The sequence below is a fragment of the Hippocampus bargibanti genome, linkage group LG08, assembly GCF_051943395.1.
Source record: "Hippocampus bargibanti isolate YZ-2025 linkage group LG08, ASM5194339v1, whole genome shotgun sequence".
Taxonomy (NCBI): Eukaryota; Metazoa; Chordata; class Actinopteri; order Syngnathiformes; family Syngnathidae; genus Hippocampus; species Hippocampus bargibanti.
In genome coordinates, this window is record NC_142741.1 from 15,643,335 (window position 1) to 15,664,919 (window position 21,585).

At 41.7% G+C, this 21,585-nt stretch overlaps 1 protein-coding gene across 1 annotated transcript; it reads right to left on the reverse strand.

Annotated features, from left to right (window-relative positions):
- Window positions 1-4,365: 4,365 nt before the first annotated feature.
- On the reverse strand, window positions 4,366-17,037 carry idh1 (isocitrate dehydrogenase (NADP(+)) 1). The gene is made up of 8 exons (XM_089002553.1): window positions 16,887-17,037; window positions 14,095-14,386; window positions 11,193-11,295; window positions 9,923-10,100; window positions 8,770-8,921; window positions 7,632-7,772; window positions 7,390-7,552; window positions 4,366-5,929 (listed from the first exon to the last, which is right to left on the reverse strand). The coding sequence occupies exons 1-8, from the start codon at window positions 17,006-17,008 to the stop codon at window positions 5,836-5,838; spliced, it is 1,245 nt and encodes a 414-aa protein (XP_088858679.1). The 5' UTR covers window positions 17,009-17,037; the 3' UTR covers window positions 4,366-5,835.
- Between the last annotated feature and the right edge of the window lie 4,548 nt (window positions 17,038-21,585).

Below are 21,585 nucleotides of genomic sequence, written 5' to 3' on the forward strand. Positions count from 1 at the left end.
TGAAAGGGGCTTAGTGGCTCGTAGAAAGCAATGCAAACGTTGTATTGTGCACCGCAATGACAATTGACTACGGCAGCAAAATCTACAGCCATGCACATTTACCGTAAATTAAGCAAGGTAGCATTTGTAGTCGGTGCATTCTTGATTTAAAAAAAACCTTTATACTTCGGGACAGTGTTTTTTTTTATGTGATTAGTTGTCTCGTTGTGCTTCAAGTTGTGAAAATTGGGCCAGGCAACTTTTCAGTTATCTGCCCTGTTCTTGGCTAACTTTTTGTCATGAGTTTTAGATACTGTTTTTACTATAATTTGGGCAAGTTCGGCGGGCCGGATTAAAAAGCCTAACGGGCCATATGTGGCCCGCGGGCCGTAATTTGCCCAAGTCTGTCCTAGGAGCTAAGTTGTATGGGGCTTTAGGCCCCTGGCAAGGTCACCCATGGCAAACAGGTCCTAGGTGAGGGACCGGACAAAGTACGACTCAACAGACCCCTTATGATGAAAAAAATGGCTGGATCTGATTTTCCCTTGCCCGGACGCGGGTCACAGAGGCCCCTCTCTGGAGCCAGGCCTGGAGATGGGGCTCGTTGGTGAGCACTTTATGGCCCAGCCCTACGCCCATGGGGCCCGGCCGGGTTGAGCACGAAGAGGAAACGTGGATCCTCTTTCTGAAGGGCTGACGACCCATGGGAAGGGCCAAAGAGGTCGGGTGCCATGTGATCTGGGCGGCAGTCAAAGGCGGGGACCCTGGCGGTCCGAATCTTGGCTGCAGAAGCTAGCTCTTGGGACGTGGAATGTAGCTAGCTCTTGGGACGTGGAATGTCACCTCTCTTGCAGGGAAGGAGCCTGAACTGGTGTCCCAGGTAGAAAAGTTCCGACTATATATAGTTGGACTATCCTCCACAGCCTGGGTTCTGGTACCAGCCCTTTCGAGAGGGGTTGGACTCTCATCCACTCTGGAGATGCCCGAAGTGAGAGGCGTAGAGCAGGTGTGGGGATACTCATTGCCCCCGGGCTCAACGCCTGTACGTTGGAATTCACTTCGGTAGACGAGAGGGTTGTTTCACTCCGCCTTCGGGTAAGGGAACGGGTCCTGACTGTTATTTGTGCATATACACCAAACAGCAGTTCAGTGTACCCATCCTTTTTGGAGTTCTTAGAGAGTGTGCTGGTGAGTACTCCTGCTGGAGATTCCCTTGCTGTGATGGGTGATTTCAATGCTCATGTGAGCAATGACAGTGAGACCTGGAGGGGCATGATTGGGAGGAACGGCCTGCCCGATCAGAACCCGAGTGGTGTTTTGTTATTGGACTTGTGTGCTCAACACGGATTGTCTAAAACGAACACCTTATTCAAACATAAGTGTGTCCATATGTGCACTTGGCACCAGGACACCCTTGTTTGACTTCGTACTTGTATCATCGGATTTGCGTCTAAATGTTTTGGACACTCGAGTGAAGAGAGAGGCACTGCTGACAAATGATCACCGCCTGAGTGAGTAGGCTCCGATGGTGGGGAAGATGCCGGTCCGACCCGGCAGACCCAAACATATTGTGAGGGTTTGTTGGGATCGTCTAGCGGAATCCCCTGTCAGAAAGTATTTCAACTCCCACCTCCGGCAGAATGTTGCCCATGTCCCAGGAGAGGTGGGGGACATTGAGTACGAATAGACCATGTTCCATACCTCTCTTGTTGAGGCGGCCAATCGGAGTTGTGATGGTCAGTGCCTGTAATCAAAGTCAAAGTCAGCTTTATTGTCAAATATGCTAATATGCATGACATACAGCACAGATGAAATTACTGTCCTCTCGGACCCAGCATGCAAGGCACTTATAATTACTTTAACAAACATAAACATGAAAACGCCAATTTGCCGGGAGAGGGGAGCCGCTGCGTGTTCACGCGCCGCCATCTTGGGAAAAAAAATGTGAAAAAATAACAAATATGAAGACACAAAGACACAGAGTCATTCATTCTTCAGGACTTGCTGTACCCTCTTTGTGATGACATGAAGCAGTTCTAGTTGAAAGAGGAGAGGATCAAAGCATCCATGTCAGCAGTGGATCAGGGACGTCATGGTGGAATTTGTACATCTACTACAAGCTAAATGTTGAAAGCAAACACGAAGCTGTAGCCGCGACAGTTCCACATACGCATCGGCGCTCTGCGCTGACGCTGCTTTCTTCTTATCGCGGGCTCCTCAAGCCATGCATCCATCCAACCGCAGACTGTCCAACAGCACTGACCTTTCCACTGAACAAAGCGGGGCTGTGAAGATGCTGCCCATTACAGGCGCAAAAAAGCACAATGGCCCCAGAGCTGTCCAGCGATGGTAGTCAAATGGCTCCGACATTCCTCCCATTCAAAAACAGTACTGGCATATTCATGCTGCCGAAAGGCACAACCGCCTGGTGGCAACCCTGTACTCGCTGGTGGACACCAGTAGCAAGGGATGCCATCAAGCTAAAGAAGTAGTCCTATTGGGCCTTTATGGCCTGCGGGACCCAGGAGACAGCTGACAGGTATTGATGAGCCAAGCGGAAAGCGGCTTTGGTGGTCGCTGAGGCAAAAACTGGGAGGAGTTCGGTGAGGCCATGGAATCTGACTTCCGGATGGCTTCGAAGAAATTCGGGTCCAACATTCAGTGTCTCAGAAGGTGAAAGCAGTGCATAACTAATATTGTGTACAGTGAGGATGGGGCGAGTATGGGGCACTGATGACCACGATTCGGGACGTTGTGGGGCTCTACAACTCTCACTGGAGCGCGTCGAAGCCGAATGTGAAGCGGTTGGGATGAGAATCAGCACCTCCAAATCTGAGACAATGGTACTCAGTCAGAAAATGGTGAAGTGCCCTCTCCGGATGGGGGAGGAGATCTTGCCCCAAGTGGAGGAGTTTAAGTATCTGGGAGTCTTTTTCACGAATGAGGGGCGACAGGTCTGGTGGATCGGTCTGCTGTGATGTAGACTTTGTACCGATCTGTCAGGGTGAATAAGGAGCTGAGCCAAAAGACAAAGCTCTGAATTTACCGGTCGATCTACGTCCCAACCCTCATCTATGGTGATGAGCTGTGGGCCGTGACCGAAAAAACGCGATCCCAGATACAAGCGGCTGAAATAAGCTTTCTCCGTGGGGTGTCCGGGCTCTCCCTTAGAGATAAGGTTAGAAGCTCGGTCATACATAAGGGGCTCCGACTCGAGCCGCTTCTCCTCCACATAGAAGAGCCAGATGAGGTGGCTCAGGCATCTGATCAGGATGCCTCCTGGACGCCCCACTGGCAGAAGACCCTGGGGATGACCCAGGACACGCTGGAGAGTCTATGTCACCCAGCTCGCCTGGGACAATTTGAAGTTTTTTTTAAAATGTGGGACGAGATCACCGTTCTCCTACATGGGGAACTTGCAAACTCAATACAGGAAGACCGCATTGTGAAGTCGCTGCACTTACCACTGGACGACAGGACAAGCTACTTTTTTCATTCACAAAAATTCTAATAATGTTTAAAACAAGTGTCCAAAGATGATCTAAAATGTGTATTCTTTCAAACCTAATTCCAATAAATTGGGATGTTGTTTTAAACATAAATTAAAAAAACATTACAACAACTTTAAAATTCTGCTCATCCAAGATGTAATTGAATACACTACAAATACAAGATATTTGTTTGTACTGATCACATTTTTGTTTTTAGCCGGTAAGTATTACCTTCAAATTTATGGCATGGATTCTGTTTTTATGTTTGACACAACATCCCAAATTAATTGGAATCAGCTTTCATACAACTTGACTGCTGCATGAATAAAACAAATATTAAATGACATTAAATGCTGAATGTATTCAAAAATTTGAAGTAAACACAATCAATTGATTATCTCATCTCTCTCATCTCATTTTCCGTGCCGCTTATTCCTCATTAGGGTCGCGGGGGTTGCTGGAGCCTATCTCAGCTGTCTTCGGGCACGAGGCGGGGGACACCCTGAATTGGTTGCCAGCCAATCGCAGGGCACACGAAGACGTACAACAGTCACTCTCACACTCACACCTAGGGACAATTTGGAGCGGTCAGTCTGCCTGCCATGCATGTTTTTGGAGTGTGGGAGGAAACCGGAGGACCCGGAGAAAACCCACGCGGGTCCGGGGAGAACATGCAAACTCCACACAGGGAGGCCGGACCGGGACGCGAACCGGCGACCTCTGCACTGTGAAGCCGGTGTGCTAACCACTCGACTACCGGGCCGCCCCTCAATTGATTATATTGTCTCAAAAAACAGACATTTTTGTGATCTTCAATGTCAAAAAAATGTCTGGAGTGTCAGCTGTTTTTATAAAACAGCGTTCAACATAACAGATTGTCAGACAATATCAATGATAACGTTCATGAAAACATTTGCGTATTTATTTTTGAAAGAAACATGAAATAAAAACATGAGATTGACTGCCATACAATATTCTATGGCAGGATATTGTTACAAAGATGCAAATAGACAACACAGACAGTAATACAGACTATTGTAAATGAAGTAAACTTCAAGGACAACCGATGTCACTTTTTTGTTTCCTAACTGACATCACAAAAACGTTTTATATCATCTAAAATACCCAAAACACGCAGTATTATCATACTGCGTTTTTATTCAAATGCAAAACACCAATAAAAATGACTTAAAGTGTCCAACATTTGCAAAAAATTGAGCTGCGAATTGGGCATTTTCAGAAAGTCCCGCCCCCAGTTAGTGACGTGCTGGAGAATCAAAACAATGGCTTCAGATTCGGAGAATATGCTTTCTTGTTACACATGCAATTATGAATATGATTCAAATAGTTTTGAAGAACACACGTTTGCAATCGATTAAAGAATTTATTCCGTGTCATTTTGAGGCATCAGGGGTGGGAAATGTCGCACCCAAGGGAGGCAGAAAATGGTGACAAAGCCGTGTAGAGAATTAGTCAGGCCGTTTCCACAGGCTGATAAATTCCTTCCGTGGAGCTTGGTTGCCCTCTTCTGGCGGCTTTTTGGTGCAACACGAGGTTTTCACACCAAACAAGTACAGCAAAATACATTGCCGTGATGGAAGGACTGCTTCAATGTGTCTTTTTTTTTCGGTCAGGGGCATTCCTTCAGTGACGTCACCAACTCAAAAACAAGACTTCCTGAATATTCAGTGTGAGTCTTAAAACGTAAAATATATGCGGTGGAATCTTTGTAAAATACGCTCAGTCAAAGTCATTTGAAGCAATTTTACAAATTATGGACACAACTTGTCCGGAGACGTCGGTTGTCCTTTAAGAGAGAAATAAAACCAGTTGAATATAATTTCTTAAAACTATTAAAAATCTATTTGCTTGGAGCTTGTCAGTCGGACACTGTGCAATAAAAAGCGTCGAGCTCCACATTTTTGTTTTCATTTAGTGAAAACCCCAAAAATATTTTTGTTATTTTTCAAATCAAAAGACAACACACAAAAATTGGAATTACATGTTTTATATTGGACCGTGACAGTCGACCTTTTCTGTATTAGTACTTCAGTTGAGTACAGTTCAGCCCACTCACACTTCCTGTTTGAAGTAATGAATGTATTTCTAGTCCAAAGTAAAGTCCTGCTGGATATGAGGGCTGGGACTGGCCTGGATGGCTGAGACTTGCCTGATTCTGTGTGATGAGAAAGCCTCAAGCAGAAGCAATGTCTGAGAGCCTACATTAGTGTTTGTGTGCGTGCATGTGTGTGTGTGTGTGTGTGTGTGTGTGTGTGTGTGTGTGTGTGTGTGTGTGTGTGTGTGTGTGTGTGTGTGTGTGTGCGTGCGTGCGTGTTTGTGTGCACTTGCTTTACATTCATATGCATCACAACTTGGGCTGATTGGCTAGCTTGGCCTTCAGGTTCTCCGCCAGCTTGTCCAGGAACTCGAAGGTGTTCAGGTAATCACTGCGCGTCACGCTGTAAGCAAGCAGAGGAAGATATGTAGAAAAATTTATCAGGTTTTGATTGACAAGCTACCAGGCCAATACATACTTACAATAATTTCTACTAACAAAAAGACGGACTATTACTGAGCAATATTGGTTCTATGTATAATTATTATAAATTATTTTCTTTAATGTGCCCCCCTCCTCCAATCACCTAAGAAAACATTTGCATCATGAATGTACATCTCTCTCAATTTTTTTGAAGTACCCTGTGCAAAATATTCTATCCATTTTAACATAAAAAGGGGGGAAAAGGAATACATATAGGTCAATTTGAAACAAAGAATAACTTCCTTAACATTGTCAACAAGTCACTCCCTGACTTTTGTTTCAACCTGTTGACTATTTTTCCATGGTGTCTCTTAAAAGGTTTGTGCCTTGCACTCTATATGTCCTGCTTTCTGTGCAAAAAAAATCTAGAGCTCCCTGCACACACTCCACTTGAAACTACGCTCAGAAAGAAATTCAAAGTAAAATATTCACATTGTGCAGCATCGTTGGAGAATGGCGCACATTTGTCATTTTATTCTTGCCAAAATATCCAGAAAGTTTCTGATAGGCGATGATAGGAATTGGTGTCTCTGAGTAGCTAAACTATGAATATGGGCAATTAAAATCAGTTAGAATCATCAATTTCTTTTATTTGTAGTGAAACTCATGCTTATCGGACTGTGGAGGTCAAAAGCATTGCATTTTAGGTTCATTCTGAAAAGTCACGTAATAGCTGATTACCCCTTACATTTTCCACCTCATTGTGACTGTTTTAACAATACAGTGATACCTCAGTTTTCGACCATAATCCGTTTCAGAAACCTGTTCGAAAACCGATTTGTTCAAAAACCGAAACATCACTTTCCATTAAAATCAATGTAAAAAATCTTAATCCGTTCAAAGTCTAGAAAACAACTTTTTAACTATTTCATCACATAAACCGGATAAAAACTTAATAATAGAGCAGGTCATGTGTAAAATTCTATAAAAACAAACTTTTATTTTCACAATTTTTTAACATCAACATTAACATCTGTACATAAAAATCTCTCTATCTTTCTGCCATGGGGCGTGTTGGCACCTATCCCAGCTGTCTTTGGGCAAACACAGGGCACACTAACTTTTCAAACCATCCTCTGCTTGCTTTAAAATCATACTATTCTGGAGATCTTAACCAAATATGTCAGCATTTTCGCAAAAATAAAACAACAACAATATTAATGCGTCGGTCACAATGAGACAATAATGCAGACGTGACATATAAGGAAGTGACATATGAGGAAGCAGAGGGTAGTCGAGTGATGCATTCAGATGCACTCAGTTTGGCTGAGAACCAAATTTAGGTTGTATACCGGGGCATAAAAAATATGACATTTTTGGTTGAAAATCGAATGGGATGAGAACCGAGACGTTCGAAAACCGAGGTTTGACTGTACTAACTTTGGCAGGCCTTTGATGCAGATGGCCAAATCCTTTGTCATGAAGCCCGCCTCAATGGTCTCGACGCAAACAGCTTCGAGCGCTTCAGAGAACACACGGAGCTCTGTGTTGTTGTCCAACTTAGCTCGATGGAGGAGGCCCCGTGTCCACGCAAAGATGGAAGCTGCAAGTAATAGGATGCCACAATCATTCTCAAACATCAACATAACATCCATATTTGACTTATCGATAATGTTCACTACCGATAGGGTTTGTGGAGGTCTCTTTTCCTTGCTGGTGTTGCCTGTAGTGCCGCGTCACTGTTCCATGCGCCGCCTCTGACTCTACGGTCCGTCCGTCAGGACAGATCAGCACGCTGGTCATCATTCCCAAGGAGCCGTAGCCTGTAAGCGGAAAAAAGCAGATACTGCGTGTTTTTTGTTTTTCCAACCCTTTACGATGGAGGCCCCATTTTAACAAGCACATATTTTATTTTTTGGACAATAAAATGAAGTTTTGTTCCATAGTTTTGCCATTTGTGCAATGTTGTCTCTGGAGCGACGTATGTGTGAAAGGATGACATTGTATTATTTCACACATTATTTTCACATGAAATCATAGGGCGCTCTAGGCCTGTGGTAATTATGTCCGTTTGGCTTTAACTGATTTTGAAAAAAATTGTGAAGATGATTGACATAAGCAACTTCGAGAGTAAGCCGTAGAAGAAAAGGAACCGCATCTTCTACCTCTGCGGTTTGCGGAGTTCCTTAAGATGTCATGTAACGTTAGCATGGAAAATCATTAATCATTTGGGGATTTCCGCTATTTTCGCTACTTGTGGCAGGGTTCGGTGCCTAAAACTGAAATGAAAATTTGAGAATGTAAAAATTAGTTTACTTAATATTCTGAATGATCTGGACAATTTCAAGTTAAAAAGTGAATGATGAGGAACATAATTGAGCGGAATGTCTCATTCACTCAAATGTTTGTTTGAATGGTGGTGGAGGCATGTCGAAAAAAAAAATGAATTGTAAAGTTAGTGGGAATTTTTGGGGATGTGAGTAACATGTTTTGTCAATATTTGAATGGTTTTAATTTGTTGAGATATTTAAATGTGGTAAAATGTCAGAAAGTGAGCAGAACAAAACTCGAAACAAAAAGGACACTTTATAAAACTTGTGTGTGATGATCGCACTGCAAGTTAGAAATCTGCAGCATCTGTTCAACTTGTCAATTAGTCACAACACAAGCTCATTGTGATCCGAAATGCTCCATACTAACAAGGATATTTATGGAAGCCAACACACTGGTCCTCATACCCTGCTAAAGTAGCTGAAACCTAAATCCTGAAAAGCCATGTTGCTGCCTTTCAGATTTGTTTTTCTGGTCAATTGTACCAACCTTGAGCCACAGAGTCGGATTGTACATCTCCATCGTAGTTTTTGCAGGCCCAAATGAAGCCTCCATCTGACTTCATCGCTTGGGCCACCATGTCATCAATCAGACGGTGCTCGTACCAAATGCCTTTGGCCTCAAACTGTGGACGGTATTCCCTGTCGAGTAAGTATAAGTAGAGGTGTGAGTATCTATTAAAAAAAATCCAGAGATAATATTAACGCATTCACTGCGATACGTGCAAAAATGTGTCCACTTCAGGGTTTTTGTCATAATCACTTGAATTCCAGGACCCACAGAATATTGAGTTTTAGGACTACATAAACATTTAATACAGCGTTAGAAACCTTAGACTCTCTTCTTTCATCGGAAAAAAAGTTCATTTTTCTAGAGTTAATTGCTAAATTAAATGGGTCTGGAGTTAGCTGAGCTTGAAATGAGGGTGGTTGTCCAAAATACATTGCATACATATTGGTTTATATAGTGCTTTAACAACGGCTGAATCTGGAACAAAGCGCTAACATGAAAAAAATTCTGCCCCCTTGTGGACGGGGAAAACATTGTCAGAGGCCATGGCCAGCGCTTTATCTACACACAAGCATGAAAAAACAAAACCCGAACCAATTCGGGAATGGCGCTCTACGTCATTTTCAATTCCCCAATAAATTCATGAACGGCAGTGAATGAGTTAAAAGCAGTGGAACTGTTCCAGACTAAAACCATTACCGTTATAATAAGATCTTCATTTTACAATCATTGCAATCAATGCTATGCTTTAAAAAAACGTCTTGTTTGTTGGATTCATCCATGGTTTACATACCAGCAGCCAAATAGCTCAATGAATCTTGGTGTTGCTTATCTGTGCCCGTGCCACATATATTGAGCAACATTTTTTTTTACAAAAAGCACCATCGCTTTTAAATCAAGAATGATATTTGAAAGCCAAACAAACTAAAATATAGCATACTTGAAATGAAACAATTTCTTTTCTAAAGTCAAATGCAGCTCTGGAGCCTCAGGTTACTCACTAAGCTGTTGTTTCATTGGATTTGCTGGTGATGGATTTGATTTTGTGTTTTTGAATTGTAGTTTCCGAAGTACGATGAAAGAGAAAATTTTGTGACCGTGTGTGTGTTTCTGTGTAAATGCGTGTACATACTTCTCATAGATCTCCTGGAAAATGTCTTTGAATCGTCCATCATACTTCTTCAGAATAGTGTTCTTGGTGCTGAGGTACAGAGGCCAGCATTTCACCAAAGCCATTTGAAAGGAGCTGTGAGCAAAGTCCCTGATGGATTTGTCCGTATTGTACATCCCCAAAGCAACGCCACCGGTGCCTACACACAAATACGCGCAGTGTAGACAATGTTCCTTGCGTACATTTTAATCCAATTTTTCATCATGACATAAACCTTTACCAAACATTTTCTTTCCAATATATTGGATGAACCCCATTCCAATGAATAATCCATTTGTGGAGTGAGTTAAGCAGCAAAATCTGCCCATTTTGAGCCATCTCAGGGGGAGCCATTTTTCTGTCAACTGAAATTCCTGGGAGACTGTTAAAATTAGAAATGTGGAAATGAATAAAATAAATCATACACAAATTATTAAGAATAATGGAGTATTGCCTTGAGATACGTGTGGTCAGACTTCCACATTTGTTTTACTATTTTTGACTTGCAAGCACGAAGATACAAGTGCTGCATGCTGGCAACGTCACAATTGGTTTAAAAAAATGGCTTCAAGCTATTTATTGTCACTCAATTTAATTTTATTTCCAAATTAAAAAAAAACACATCATGGCATGTTGCATATTTAAAACTTTGTTGAGCCTTTAATCTAATATTTGAAGGCCAACGTTAACATGGGCAATGACTGCTAATGATGTGGGTGTGTTATATAGCCCTTTTAGATATTTGAAACCAAATGGAGCAGCAACGCATGTGGACAGATAAGATAATAGTTCAGTCATACACAGTATTCTATTTGCTCTGCAAAGAATATGGACACGACTGGAGTTGTTGGCAGGACATGCTCTGCCTCAGGACTCAGGTTGCTAAAGCCTCATGACCGAACACATCAAACAGGTTTGCCGTGACAGTCATTACCTGAGCCCTTTGGAACTGTGATGTAATTTTCAGCTGACAACAAATGACAAAATGGCTTCCCCCTGAGACATAAAAATAGATGGATTTTTCTGCAAATTATGAATAAGAACGTCAGGTTAAAGTGCATATAATTGTAATATGTATATTTTTCACTTGACTTCCCATTTCAAAGATAAAAATCAGTAAAATCCATGATTGCATAAGAACATGAACATGTTAATTATGAATTCCTAACTCAGAACTCATTTGGGTGATTCTACACCCATGCAGCTGTCAATTACTTGAGTATGAGCGACAACATGCAACACCAGCGCATACCTTCAAAATTGTGGACTACAAACTTGACCTGCTCTCCACTTACAGGCGTGTAGATCATCTCCACTTTGCCCGGCCCAGGAACCACAAAGTCAGTGGCTTTGTACTGTGAGGAACAAGGAATTGTAAATGCTTTAGAAATCCATCACTCAAAGTGACATTGAAAGTAAGAACCGGGCCTGTGAACGTCAAGAGATACAAGAGAGGAGATGCTTTTCATAAACATTGCACAACTTTGCGCTGCATGACACTTCACCTAGATGTAGTTATTGCTCCGGGCCCAGGGTGCTGTTGACATTGGCCTGTGGGACAGAACATGATGGTCCAAAGGACAACTTATGAAACATAATCTTACCGTCCATCTCTTGACAACAGAGTAATGTCTGAAATAACCACAAATTGGAGAGAAAGAGAGAGAGAGAGAGAGAGAGAGAGAGAGAGAGAGAGAGAGAGAGAGAGAGAGAGAGAGAGAGAGAGAGCGAGAGAGAGAGAGAGACAGAGAGAGAGAGAGAGAGGCAAAGAGACAGACAGGGACAGAGAGACTGAGAAAAGGAAAGGGAGAGAGACACAGAATGAGAGGGAGAGACAGAGAGAAATACTGTGAGAGAGAGCGACAGAGAGACAGAGGCAAAGAAACAGAGAGACAGAGAGAAAGAGACAGAGAGACAGAGAAAAGGAAAGAGAGAGACAAAGAATGAGAGACAGAGATAGAGAGTGTGTGTGTGTGGGTGAGAGAGAGAGAGAGAGAGAGAGAGAGAGAGAGAGAGAGAGAGAGAGAGAGAGAGAGAGAGAGAGAGAGAGAGAGAGAGAGAGAGAAATAGAGAGAGAGACAGAGATAGAGGCAGATAGAGACAGAGAGACGCACAGACAGAAAGTGAGACAGAGACAGAGAGAGAGGGAGAGACAAAGAGCGAGAGTGAAATATATAGAGACACAGAGAAAAGGAGAGAGACAGAGATAGACAGAGACATAGACAGACAGACAGACAGACAGAAAGGGAGAGAAAGAGACAGAGAGGGAGAGATTGAGAGAAAGAGAGAGACAGAGATACAGAGAGAGAGACAGAGACATAGACAGAGACAGACAGACAGAGAAAGGGAGAGAAAGAGACAGAGAGGGAGAGATTGAGAGAAAGAGAGAGACAGAGTGAGAGAGAGAGAGAGAGAGAGAGAGAGAGAGAGAGAGAGAGAGAGAGAGAGAGAGAGAGAGAGAGAGAGAGAGAGAGAGAGAGAGAGAGAGAGAGAGAGAGAGAGAGAGAGAGAGAGAGTTAACTGTTTGTTCAGCAATAAATGAAATTACACTTTACTTAAAGGACAACCGACGTCTCCGGACAAGTTGTGTCCATAATTTGTAAAATGGCTTCAAATGACTTCTACTGAGCGTATTTTAATAAGATTCCACCGCATATAGCTATATTTTACGTTTTAAGACTTGCGCTGAACATTCAGGAAGTCTTGTTTTTGAGTTGGTGATGAGTACTCACGTGACGTCAGAAAAGGACCGCCTCCTGACCGTAAAAAAGACGCATTGTAGCATCTTTCCATCACGTCAATGTATTTTGCTGTACTGTTTTTTTTCGAAAACCGTGTGTTACAGCCAAAAGCCGCCAGCAGAGGGAGTCCAAGCTCCATTGAAAGAATATATCAGCCTGTGGAAACGGCTGATGCATTCCTCACAGCTCGGTGGCCATTTTATTGCCTCTTTTTGGGTGAGACATTCCCCCTGCCCGTTTGCCTCAAAATGACACGGAAAAAAATCTTTAATCGATTGCAAACATGTATGCTTTCCTCTTCAGAATTATTTGAATCATATTCATAACTGGATGTGTAACAAGAAAACATATTATCCGAATCTGAAGCCATTGTTTTGATTGTCCAGCAATGCAAGACGTCTTGGCGTGACGTCACAAACTGGGGGCGGGACTTTCTGAAAATGCCCAATTCGCAGCTCAATTTTTTGCAGATTTTGGACACTTTAAGTCATTTTTATTGGTGTTTTGCATTTGAATAAAAATATCATATTGCGTGTTTTGGGTATTTTAGATGCTATAAAACGTTTTTCTGATGTCAGTTAGGAAACAAAAAAGGGACGTCGGTTGTCCTTTAAAGGGCAACCGACGTCACTTTTTTGTTTTTTAACTGACATCAGAAAAACGTTTTATAGCATCTAAAATACCCAAAACACGCAGTATGATATTTTTATTCAAAGGCCAACACCAATAAAAATGACTGAAAGTGACTGAAAGTCCCGCCCCCAGTTCGTGACATCACGCCAAGACGTCTTGCATTGCTGGAGAATCAAAACAATGGCTTCAGATTCGGAGAATATGCTTTATTGTTACACATCCAGTTATGAATATGATTCAAATAGTTCTGAAGAGGAAAGCATACATGTTTACAACCAATTAAAGAATTTATTCCCTGCCATTTTGAGGCAACATTGAGGGGAAATGGATCACCAAAAAAGAGGCAGAAAATGGCGACCGAGCTCCTGTGAGGAATTAATCAGCCCGTTTCCACAGGCTGATAAATTCCTTATATGGAGCTTGGTCGCCCTCCTCTGGCTCTTTTTGGTGCAACATGACGTTTTCAGAACAAACAAGCACAGCAAAATGCATTGACGTGATGGAAGGCCTGCTACAATGTGTCCTTTTTTCGGTCAGGGGCGTTCCTTCAGTGACGTCACGTACGGACTCGTATCAACTCAAAAACAAGACTTCCGGAATATTCAGCGCGAGTCTTAAAACGTAAAATATAGCTATATGCGGTGGAATCTTTGTAAAATACGCTCAGTAGACGTTATTTGAAGCCATTTTACAAATTATGGACACAACTAGTCCGGAGACGTCGGTTGTCCTTTAAAGCAGGCGCACCTGCAACGCTGTGTCTAACAACCAGACATTTACCTGATCTCCATGGGCGTGCCTGCCAATGATGATGGGCTTAACCCAGCCGGGAACCAGGCGAGGAATGTTGCAGCAGATGATGGCTTCCCTGAAGACAGTGCCACCGAGTATGTTCCGAATTGTCCCGTTGGGTGAGCGCCACATCTGTTTCAGTTTGAACTCTTCCACCCGTTTCTCATCTGGCGTGATGGTGGCACACTTGATGCCCACGCTGTAGCGCCGCACCGCCTCAGCTGCCTCCACCGTCACACGGTCATCCGTGGCGTCACGGTTCTCCATTCCAAGGTCATAACTGGAAAGGTGAGGAGGGAAACGTTTTTAGTCACACACGTGACATTTGGTTTATTTGTATTTCTGAAAAGTTTTTAAAACAATCTTCAAATCACATAGAGTTGCAAAAAGCCCCCATGATCATTTGATCAATTGGACATCGACATTCATGATTGGTATCTCGATCGATGCTTTTTATTGCTATTGACAAAAAAAATGCATGCAAGAATAAAAAAACCCTGAGGCTCATACTACTTTGCAGGTTGTACGAGCCAACTAGAGATCAACCTGTATAGCGTCCCCTGCTCCTTTTCTTTACACTGCATTTTACAGACCAAACAAGTAACTGAGTCATCATGTTTGTACATTTTCTGCACTGTCAATTTGAAATACAGCGATACCTCAGCTTACGAACACTTTAGCTTACCAACTATTTTACCTTACAAACATGAAATTCGCGAGAATACAATCTTGGCATACGAACTGGTTTTCGGCAAACAAACTGAACCACACAGCCACGGTGGCTGGCAGACTACTTTTCCACACCCCCTTTGAGTGCATACGTGGTTTGTTATCAAGGATACTTTTGCTATTTTGGGACCGAAAAAGACCCCACCACAGGCTAGTGTTAAGCCGAAAAGGACACAAAAGAAAATTATGGTTGAGTGTGCTTTTGTGTGACTTCGCGTCCCAGTACCAGTATGCTAAGTTGACCATTGCTACGTGTGGCTAAGGGTGTTTCTGTGTTGTCTACAACGGTTTCAGGCTATAGAAGAGTTTGAGAAACTTCTGTTGATTTGGATTAATGAAAAGCAGCTAGCAGGGGACATTGTGAGTGAGGGTATTATCACCGAGAAAGCACGGCAACTTCACTCAGATATCATCAAGAGGCAACCAGGAAGTTCGTCATCCATTGACAACTACCATCACAAAGGTAAATAAAACAACTTTATTATGTAGTACAGTTTATTTATTTAAGTACAATACAATAATACATTTAGTATACATAAAATAAGGTATACTTTGTGTAGTTTTAAGGTTTATTTCATAGAACATTATGTTTTCTGGGGACCTGAGAATGGATTATTCTAATTTTTCATTTTTTTTTTCATGGGAAATACATGTTTGGCAGATGAACTTTTTGCCTTACACACACTTTCTGGGAACCACTTAACTTCATAAGCTGCGGTACCACTGTATCATTTTTTAAACAAAGGGATGAAAATGTTGACAGTATGTTTCTCTTTCTTAGTTTTAATTGTTATGTGCAGAAGCCAGGTGATGAGTTGTCTGTGTAAAAGGACAATAGCTGTGATGGATTTAGAAAAGGGGGGCAGTTAAATACATGAAGTCAAAGGATTTCAAAGGCAATGGTCTACACTTCTGCTGGCATTGAATTCACCTAATCCTTCCATCCATTTTCTGCACCAGTTATTCCTCATTAGCCGTCTTTGGGCACCTCATGCAAGACTTGAAATACTGCGTCCACAAAAGGAATTAACCTGCTTTACTTGCATGTCCAGATTTTATTTGAAAACAGCCATGACCTTCCCCCTACTTTCTCTTTCCTGAGCCATTGTGATGTGATGTTGGTTATTTGACACTTAACATAAAATAAGATGTCATACATCACCTCAACATTCTTGAGATATGCTATGTCAGATAGATAGAAAACTCTTCAAGGAACGTACATATGACAATGTGAACTTTTTTCACAACCACAGAGAAAATTCCTGTATTCATGAAATATGATGAGTAAAAAAAAGAAAAGAAAAAAGTTTCGGTATCAACAACAATCAGCAATCTCAGCGATGTGTTTTGACAAGTGTATGTTTGGGTAATCATTGAACAAGAGTGCGTGAGCAAAGGCTATAGAAAAGAGTTTTACAACACCAATGGGGAAATGGCGACGTAAACTCAGAAGGACGAAAGTAGTTCTAAATTGGCAGCCAAAGCCCAGTCTTACAATTTTATGCACCCTTAAAGTAAACCATGTACTGTGAAGATAGAGAAGCCTGAGTACCCGGTTGGGGTAAACCCACTCAGGCATGGGGAGAACATATAAACTTCACATGGGAAGACCGCAGTTGAAATTGAACCCCGGACCTCATGCTATGAGGCCAGGACGTTAAGCAGACGAACAGCATACCAAATCGAACTCTGCACCTCGACATTGTGAGGCTGACGTGCTAACCAGTTGTCTACCGTGCTGCCCCCTTGAAAAGGTCTTCACATAAAAATGACCATGAAAATGATCATTTTTAAAATAAATACATGTGCATGTATGTGTGTATGCATTGTTGAAATGTCACTGAAAATGAAATTATTTGGAGTGTTTTTTTTGGGACAGTAATATTAAATGCATGTCAAGTAAAACACTGCAGTTTGCAGTCATACCGCAATGTTCTTGGTTGTATTTTAAAATTGGGAAAATGAAAATAAACAACTCAGAAAGTGAATTCCTATAGATTGACAGCTCTGTGAATGTGATACATTCCAACATTTCATGTTGGTGTTAGTACCTGTGCAAGTCAAGTTCCAGGTAGGGAAAGATGAGCTTCTGCTTAATAAGCTCCCAGATGACCCGGGTCATTTCGTCACCCTGCATCTCCACCACAGACCCGGCTTTGATTTTGGCAGCCATTGTTTATCCTGTAAACGCACATGTAATACAGATATTGAAACTTGGGAACTCATGTGCAAAGAATTTCAGAGTGAAACTCAATGTACAGCCAAATCTAGAAAATGTTGCACCCATAAAAAAATCATTCATAACTATGAATCTGTACGTGTGGATGAATCCAAACGCATTCCTTTCATGCATCTCAATCACTGTGTTAGTGCTAAAGTACCAGATTCCTCCCTTGCCACCCTCCAAAATGAATATGCAAATGAGTATAAACATGTTCCAATGTTGGAATTCATGATTCTGCATGAACAGATAATCAGATTACCAACTAAATTCAGAGAATGTGAGCTGGAGACGCTTGCAAATGAAGGTGGAGTCAAGACAAATCCTGTTACGAAAGCCTGGAGTCTGACACACATAGTGGCTAAATGCACATTTTGAAGTGTCATTCTCATTGGACACAGTGGGCATGAATTTCAAGAAAGGGCGGTCTGCACCCCCAGTATCATGCCACTTCACTGAATATTTCAGGGCACATCTGCCACCTCCACTGCCCAAAATGGATGATGAATGTGGATGGTCAAGGGTTCAAATGTAATACTGATGAAATGTAATAAAGCAGGTGATGGTGAATCGTCTCCCATTTATTCTCCACACCAAAACTGACTATTTACGCAGCAAGTGACTGTTTTTCATCTTTTCACATCAAGATTCCATTTAAACTCATTAACCACAGAATATAATACAATCTATAGCACTTTTACAACAGTTGCAGCTGTAACAAAGTGCTTGACAGTTAACATAAAGCAAAATAAAACCACAACACATAACATTAAGAATGGACAGCCGTGCAAAAAACAAAACACAAAAGAGCATTATAGGTAAAGATTTCTGGTGAATGTCTCTCCCTTGTGGGTCAGTCACCACAATATTATATTTTTACAAAATCATTTACGACATATTATTCGTGTCAAGGGGTCAAATGCTGCATTTGGGCAACTGGCATACTGTATCTAATTCAAATCAGTGTCCAGAGTGACAAGAGATAGAAGCCGAGCGCTCGAACCACCACGTCGCTCCGCCCACGGTTGCAACAAAAACGGATTGGGACTCAGCCATAGAGCAGTCGAAGTGACATTGGGAGGGGCGATAGACCGAAGTACCTTCATGAATGAATTCATTCATACCGTATTCCAGGAGTGACTCAGCATCGATCCCTGATTTGGATACTTAAGAGAAAAATGTATAAGACTGCTGAAAAAATGGATTCAACTTCATCCAGACTCATGCATTGTCAAACTAAAAGGTGCTCCAATTTGGTATTTGAACGAGCCTTGTCAACGTCTGTTCCCAACAACCTTTTCTCACTCGTAGAAGTTTTTCAACGATTACTGGTTCATTTCTTTCCTGAGCATGATCTGAGTGCGTGAGCAAAGGCTATAGAAAAGAGTTTTACAACACCAATGGGGAAATGGCGACGTAAACTCAGAAGGACGAAAGTAGTTCTAAATTGGCAGCCAAAGCCCAGTCTTACAATTTTATGCACCCTTAAAGTAAACCATGTACTGTGAAGATAGAGAAGCCTGAGTACCCGGTTGGGGTAAACCCACTCAGGCATGGGGAGAACATATAAACTTCACATGGGAAGACCGCAGTTGAAATTGAACCCCGGACCTCATGCTATGAGGCCAGGACGTTAAGCAGACGAACAGCATACCAAATCGAACTCTGCACCTCGACATTGTGAGGCTGACGTGCTAACCAGTTGTCTACCGTGCTGCCCCCTTGAAAAGGTCTTCACATAAAAATGACCATGAAAATGATCATTTTTAAAATAAATACATGTGCATGTATGTGTGTATGCATTGTTGAAATGTCACTGAAAATGAAATTATTTGGAGTGTTTTTTTTGGGACAGTAATATTAAATGCATGTCAAGTAAAACACTGCAGTTTGCAGTCATACTGCAATGTTCTTGGTTGTATTTTAAAATTGGGAAAATGAAAATAAACAACTCAGAAAGTGAATTCCTATAGATTGACAGCTCTGTGAATGTGATACATTCCAACATTTCATGTTGGTGTTAGTACCTGTGCAAGTCAAGTTCCAGGTAGGGAAAGATGAGCTTCTGCTTAATAAGCTCCCAGATGACCCGGGTCATTTCGTCACCCTGCATCTCCACCACAGACCCGGCTTTGATTTTGGCAGCCATTGTTTATCCTGTAAACGCACATGTAATACAGATATTGAAACTTGGGAACTCATGTGCAAAGAATTTCAGAGTGAAACTCAATGTACAGCCAAATCTAGAAAATGTTGCACCCATAAAAAAATCATTCATAACTATGAATCTGTACGTGTGGATGAATCCAAACGCATTCCTTTCATGCATCTCAATCACTGTGTTAGTGCTAAAGCACCAGATTCCTCCCTTGCCACCCTCCAAAATGAATATGCAAATGAGTATAAACATGTTCCAATGTTGGAATTCATGATTCTGCATGAACAGATAATCAGATTACCAACTAAATTCAGAGAATGTGAGCTGGAGACGCTTGCAAATGAAGGTGGAGTCAAGACAAATCCTGTTACGAAAGCCTGGAGTCTGACACACATAGTGGCTAAATGCACATTTTGAAGTGTCATTCTCATTGGACACAGTGGGCATGAATTTCAAGAAAGGGCGGTCTGCACCCCCAGTATCATGCCACTTCACTGAATATTTCAGGGCACATCTGCCACCTCCACTGCCCAAAATGGATGATGAATGTGGATGGTCAAGGGTTCAAATGTAATACTGATGAAATGTAATAAAGCAGGTGATGGTGAATCGTCTCCCATTTATTCTCCACACCAAAACTGACTATTTACGCAGCAAGTGACTGTTTTTCATCTTTTCACATCAAGATTCCATTTAAACTCATTAACCACAGAATATAATACAATCTATAGCACTTTTACAACAGTTGCAGCTGTAACAAAGTGCTTGACAGTTAACATAAAGCAAAATAAAACCACAACACATAACATTAAGAATGGACAGCCGTGCAAAAAACAAAACACAAAAGAGCATTATAGGTAAAGATTTCTGGTGAATGTCTCTCCCTTGTGGGTCAGTCACCACAATATTATATTTTTACAAAATCATTTACGACATATTATTCGTGTCAAGGGGTCAAATGCTGCATTTGGGCAACTGGCATACTGTATCTAATTCAAATCAGTGTCCAGAGTGACAAGAGATAGAAGCCGAGCGCTCGAACCACCACGTCGCTCCGCCCACGGTTGCAACAAAAACGGATTGGGACTCAGCCATAGAGCAGTCGAAGTGACATTGGGAGGGGCGATAGACCGAAGTACCTTCATGAATGAATTCATTCATACCGTATTCCAGGAGTGACTCAGCATCGATCCCTGATTTGGATACTTAAGAGAAAAATGTATAAGACTGCTGAAAAAATGGATTCAACTTCATCCAGACTCATGCATTGTCAAACTAAAAGGTGCTCCAATTTGGTATTTGAACGAGCCTTGTCAACGTCTGTTCCCAACAACCTTTTCTCACTCGTAGAAGTTTTTCAACGATTACTGGTTCATTTCTTTCCTGAGCATGATCTGATAATTGGAACATTCATTGGAACACTCAAAACAGGAAGTAGAGTACAATCACAAAAAGACAAGCAGTCTAAGAGCTGGGTGAAAAAAACACAAGACCAAATGCGATAAGAATCTTCACTCACACGATTAAACAATATAGAACAAAACACTTTTAATTGTCTTGGGTTGTCTATGTTCGTATATTAATTAAATAGCCACATTAGCTTCACTTGGTCTGCTTGCTTCTTGAAGAACAGAAGCCAATAATTAAAATGACGATCCCGTCCTTCGTGCTGCTTGACAGTCTACCACGAAGATAAATCTGAAAATGATGCAAATTCTTACCTTATTTTGCGGGTAAAATGGGACGAAGATAGCGGTGTGATGCCCACAATGCCGAGCTGGCGTTCCCTGCGACAGTTTGGAGGAAGGATCGTCAAACATGCGAGTCACCAGGCTTGACAAAACTTTAACCAATTAGAAAAGAGGATAAAAACTTTAAGAGCCAATCAGATGTGAGCATAAGAATGTGTGGGCGCGTCGTTTGTTCGCCTTTCGAACCAGTTCCTGCAGGGTTGAATATCAGTCGATATACGTGCATACGTACATAAATGCACAAACACATGCAATACCACAATGGGACTTGTGTAGTTATGACGGTTTGGAAAATGACGGAATTATGGATATTATTTAGCATTTTGTATTCATGTAATTATATTTGTTTACAATAATTCGATTAATAATAATAATTTAATAATAAAATAATGTTCATTATTTCATTACAGACCTGTATATTGCATATGTGTTCACTTGCTGAAAGACAATTTTGCATTTCAAACTCAGCCACAACACAATTATTTTTTAAATACTGTACGTACGACAACATTTCGAAAAGAAAACTGCACTGTATTTATCTTTACAACCACTAGATGTCAGTAACTCACTAAGCAATTGATTGAACATTTTTCTTGCTTCATGCAGCCAAGCGGACTATG

Coding starts and splice junctions, on each gene's coding strand:
- idh1 (XM_089002553.1), bottom strand. CDS start 17,008: ATGGCTGCCAAAATCAAAGCCGGGTCTGTGGTGGAGATGCAGGGTGAC. Junction 14,387..16,886: donor CTGGAACTTGACTTGCACAG/GTACTAACACCA, acceptor TCACCTTTCCAG/TTATGACCTTGGAATGGAGA. Junction 7,553..7,631: donor GACCTCCACAAACCCTATCG/GTAGTGAACATT, acceptor TATTACTTGCAG/CTTCCATCTTTGCGTGGACA.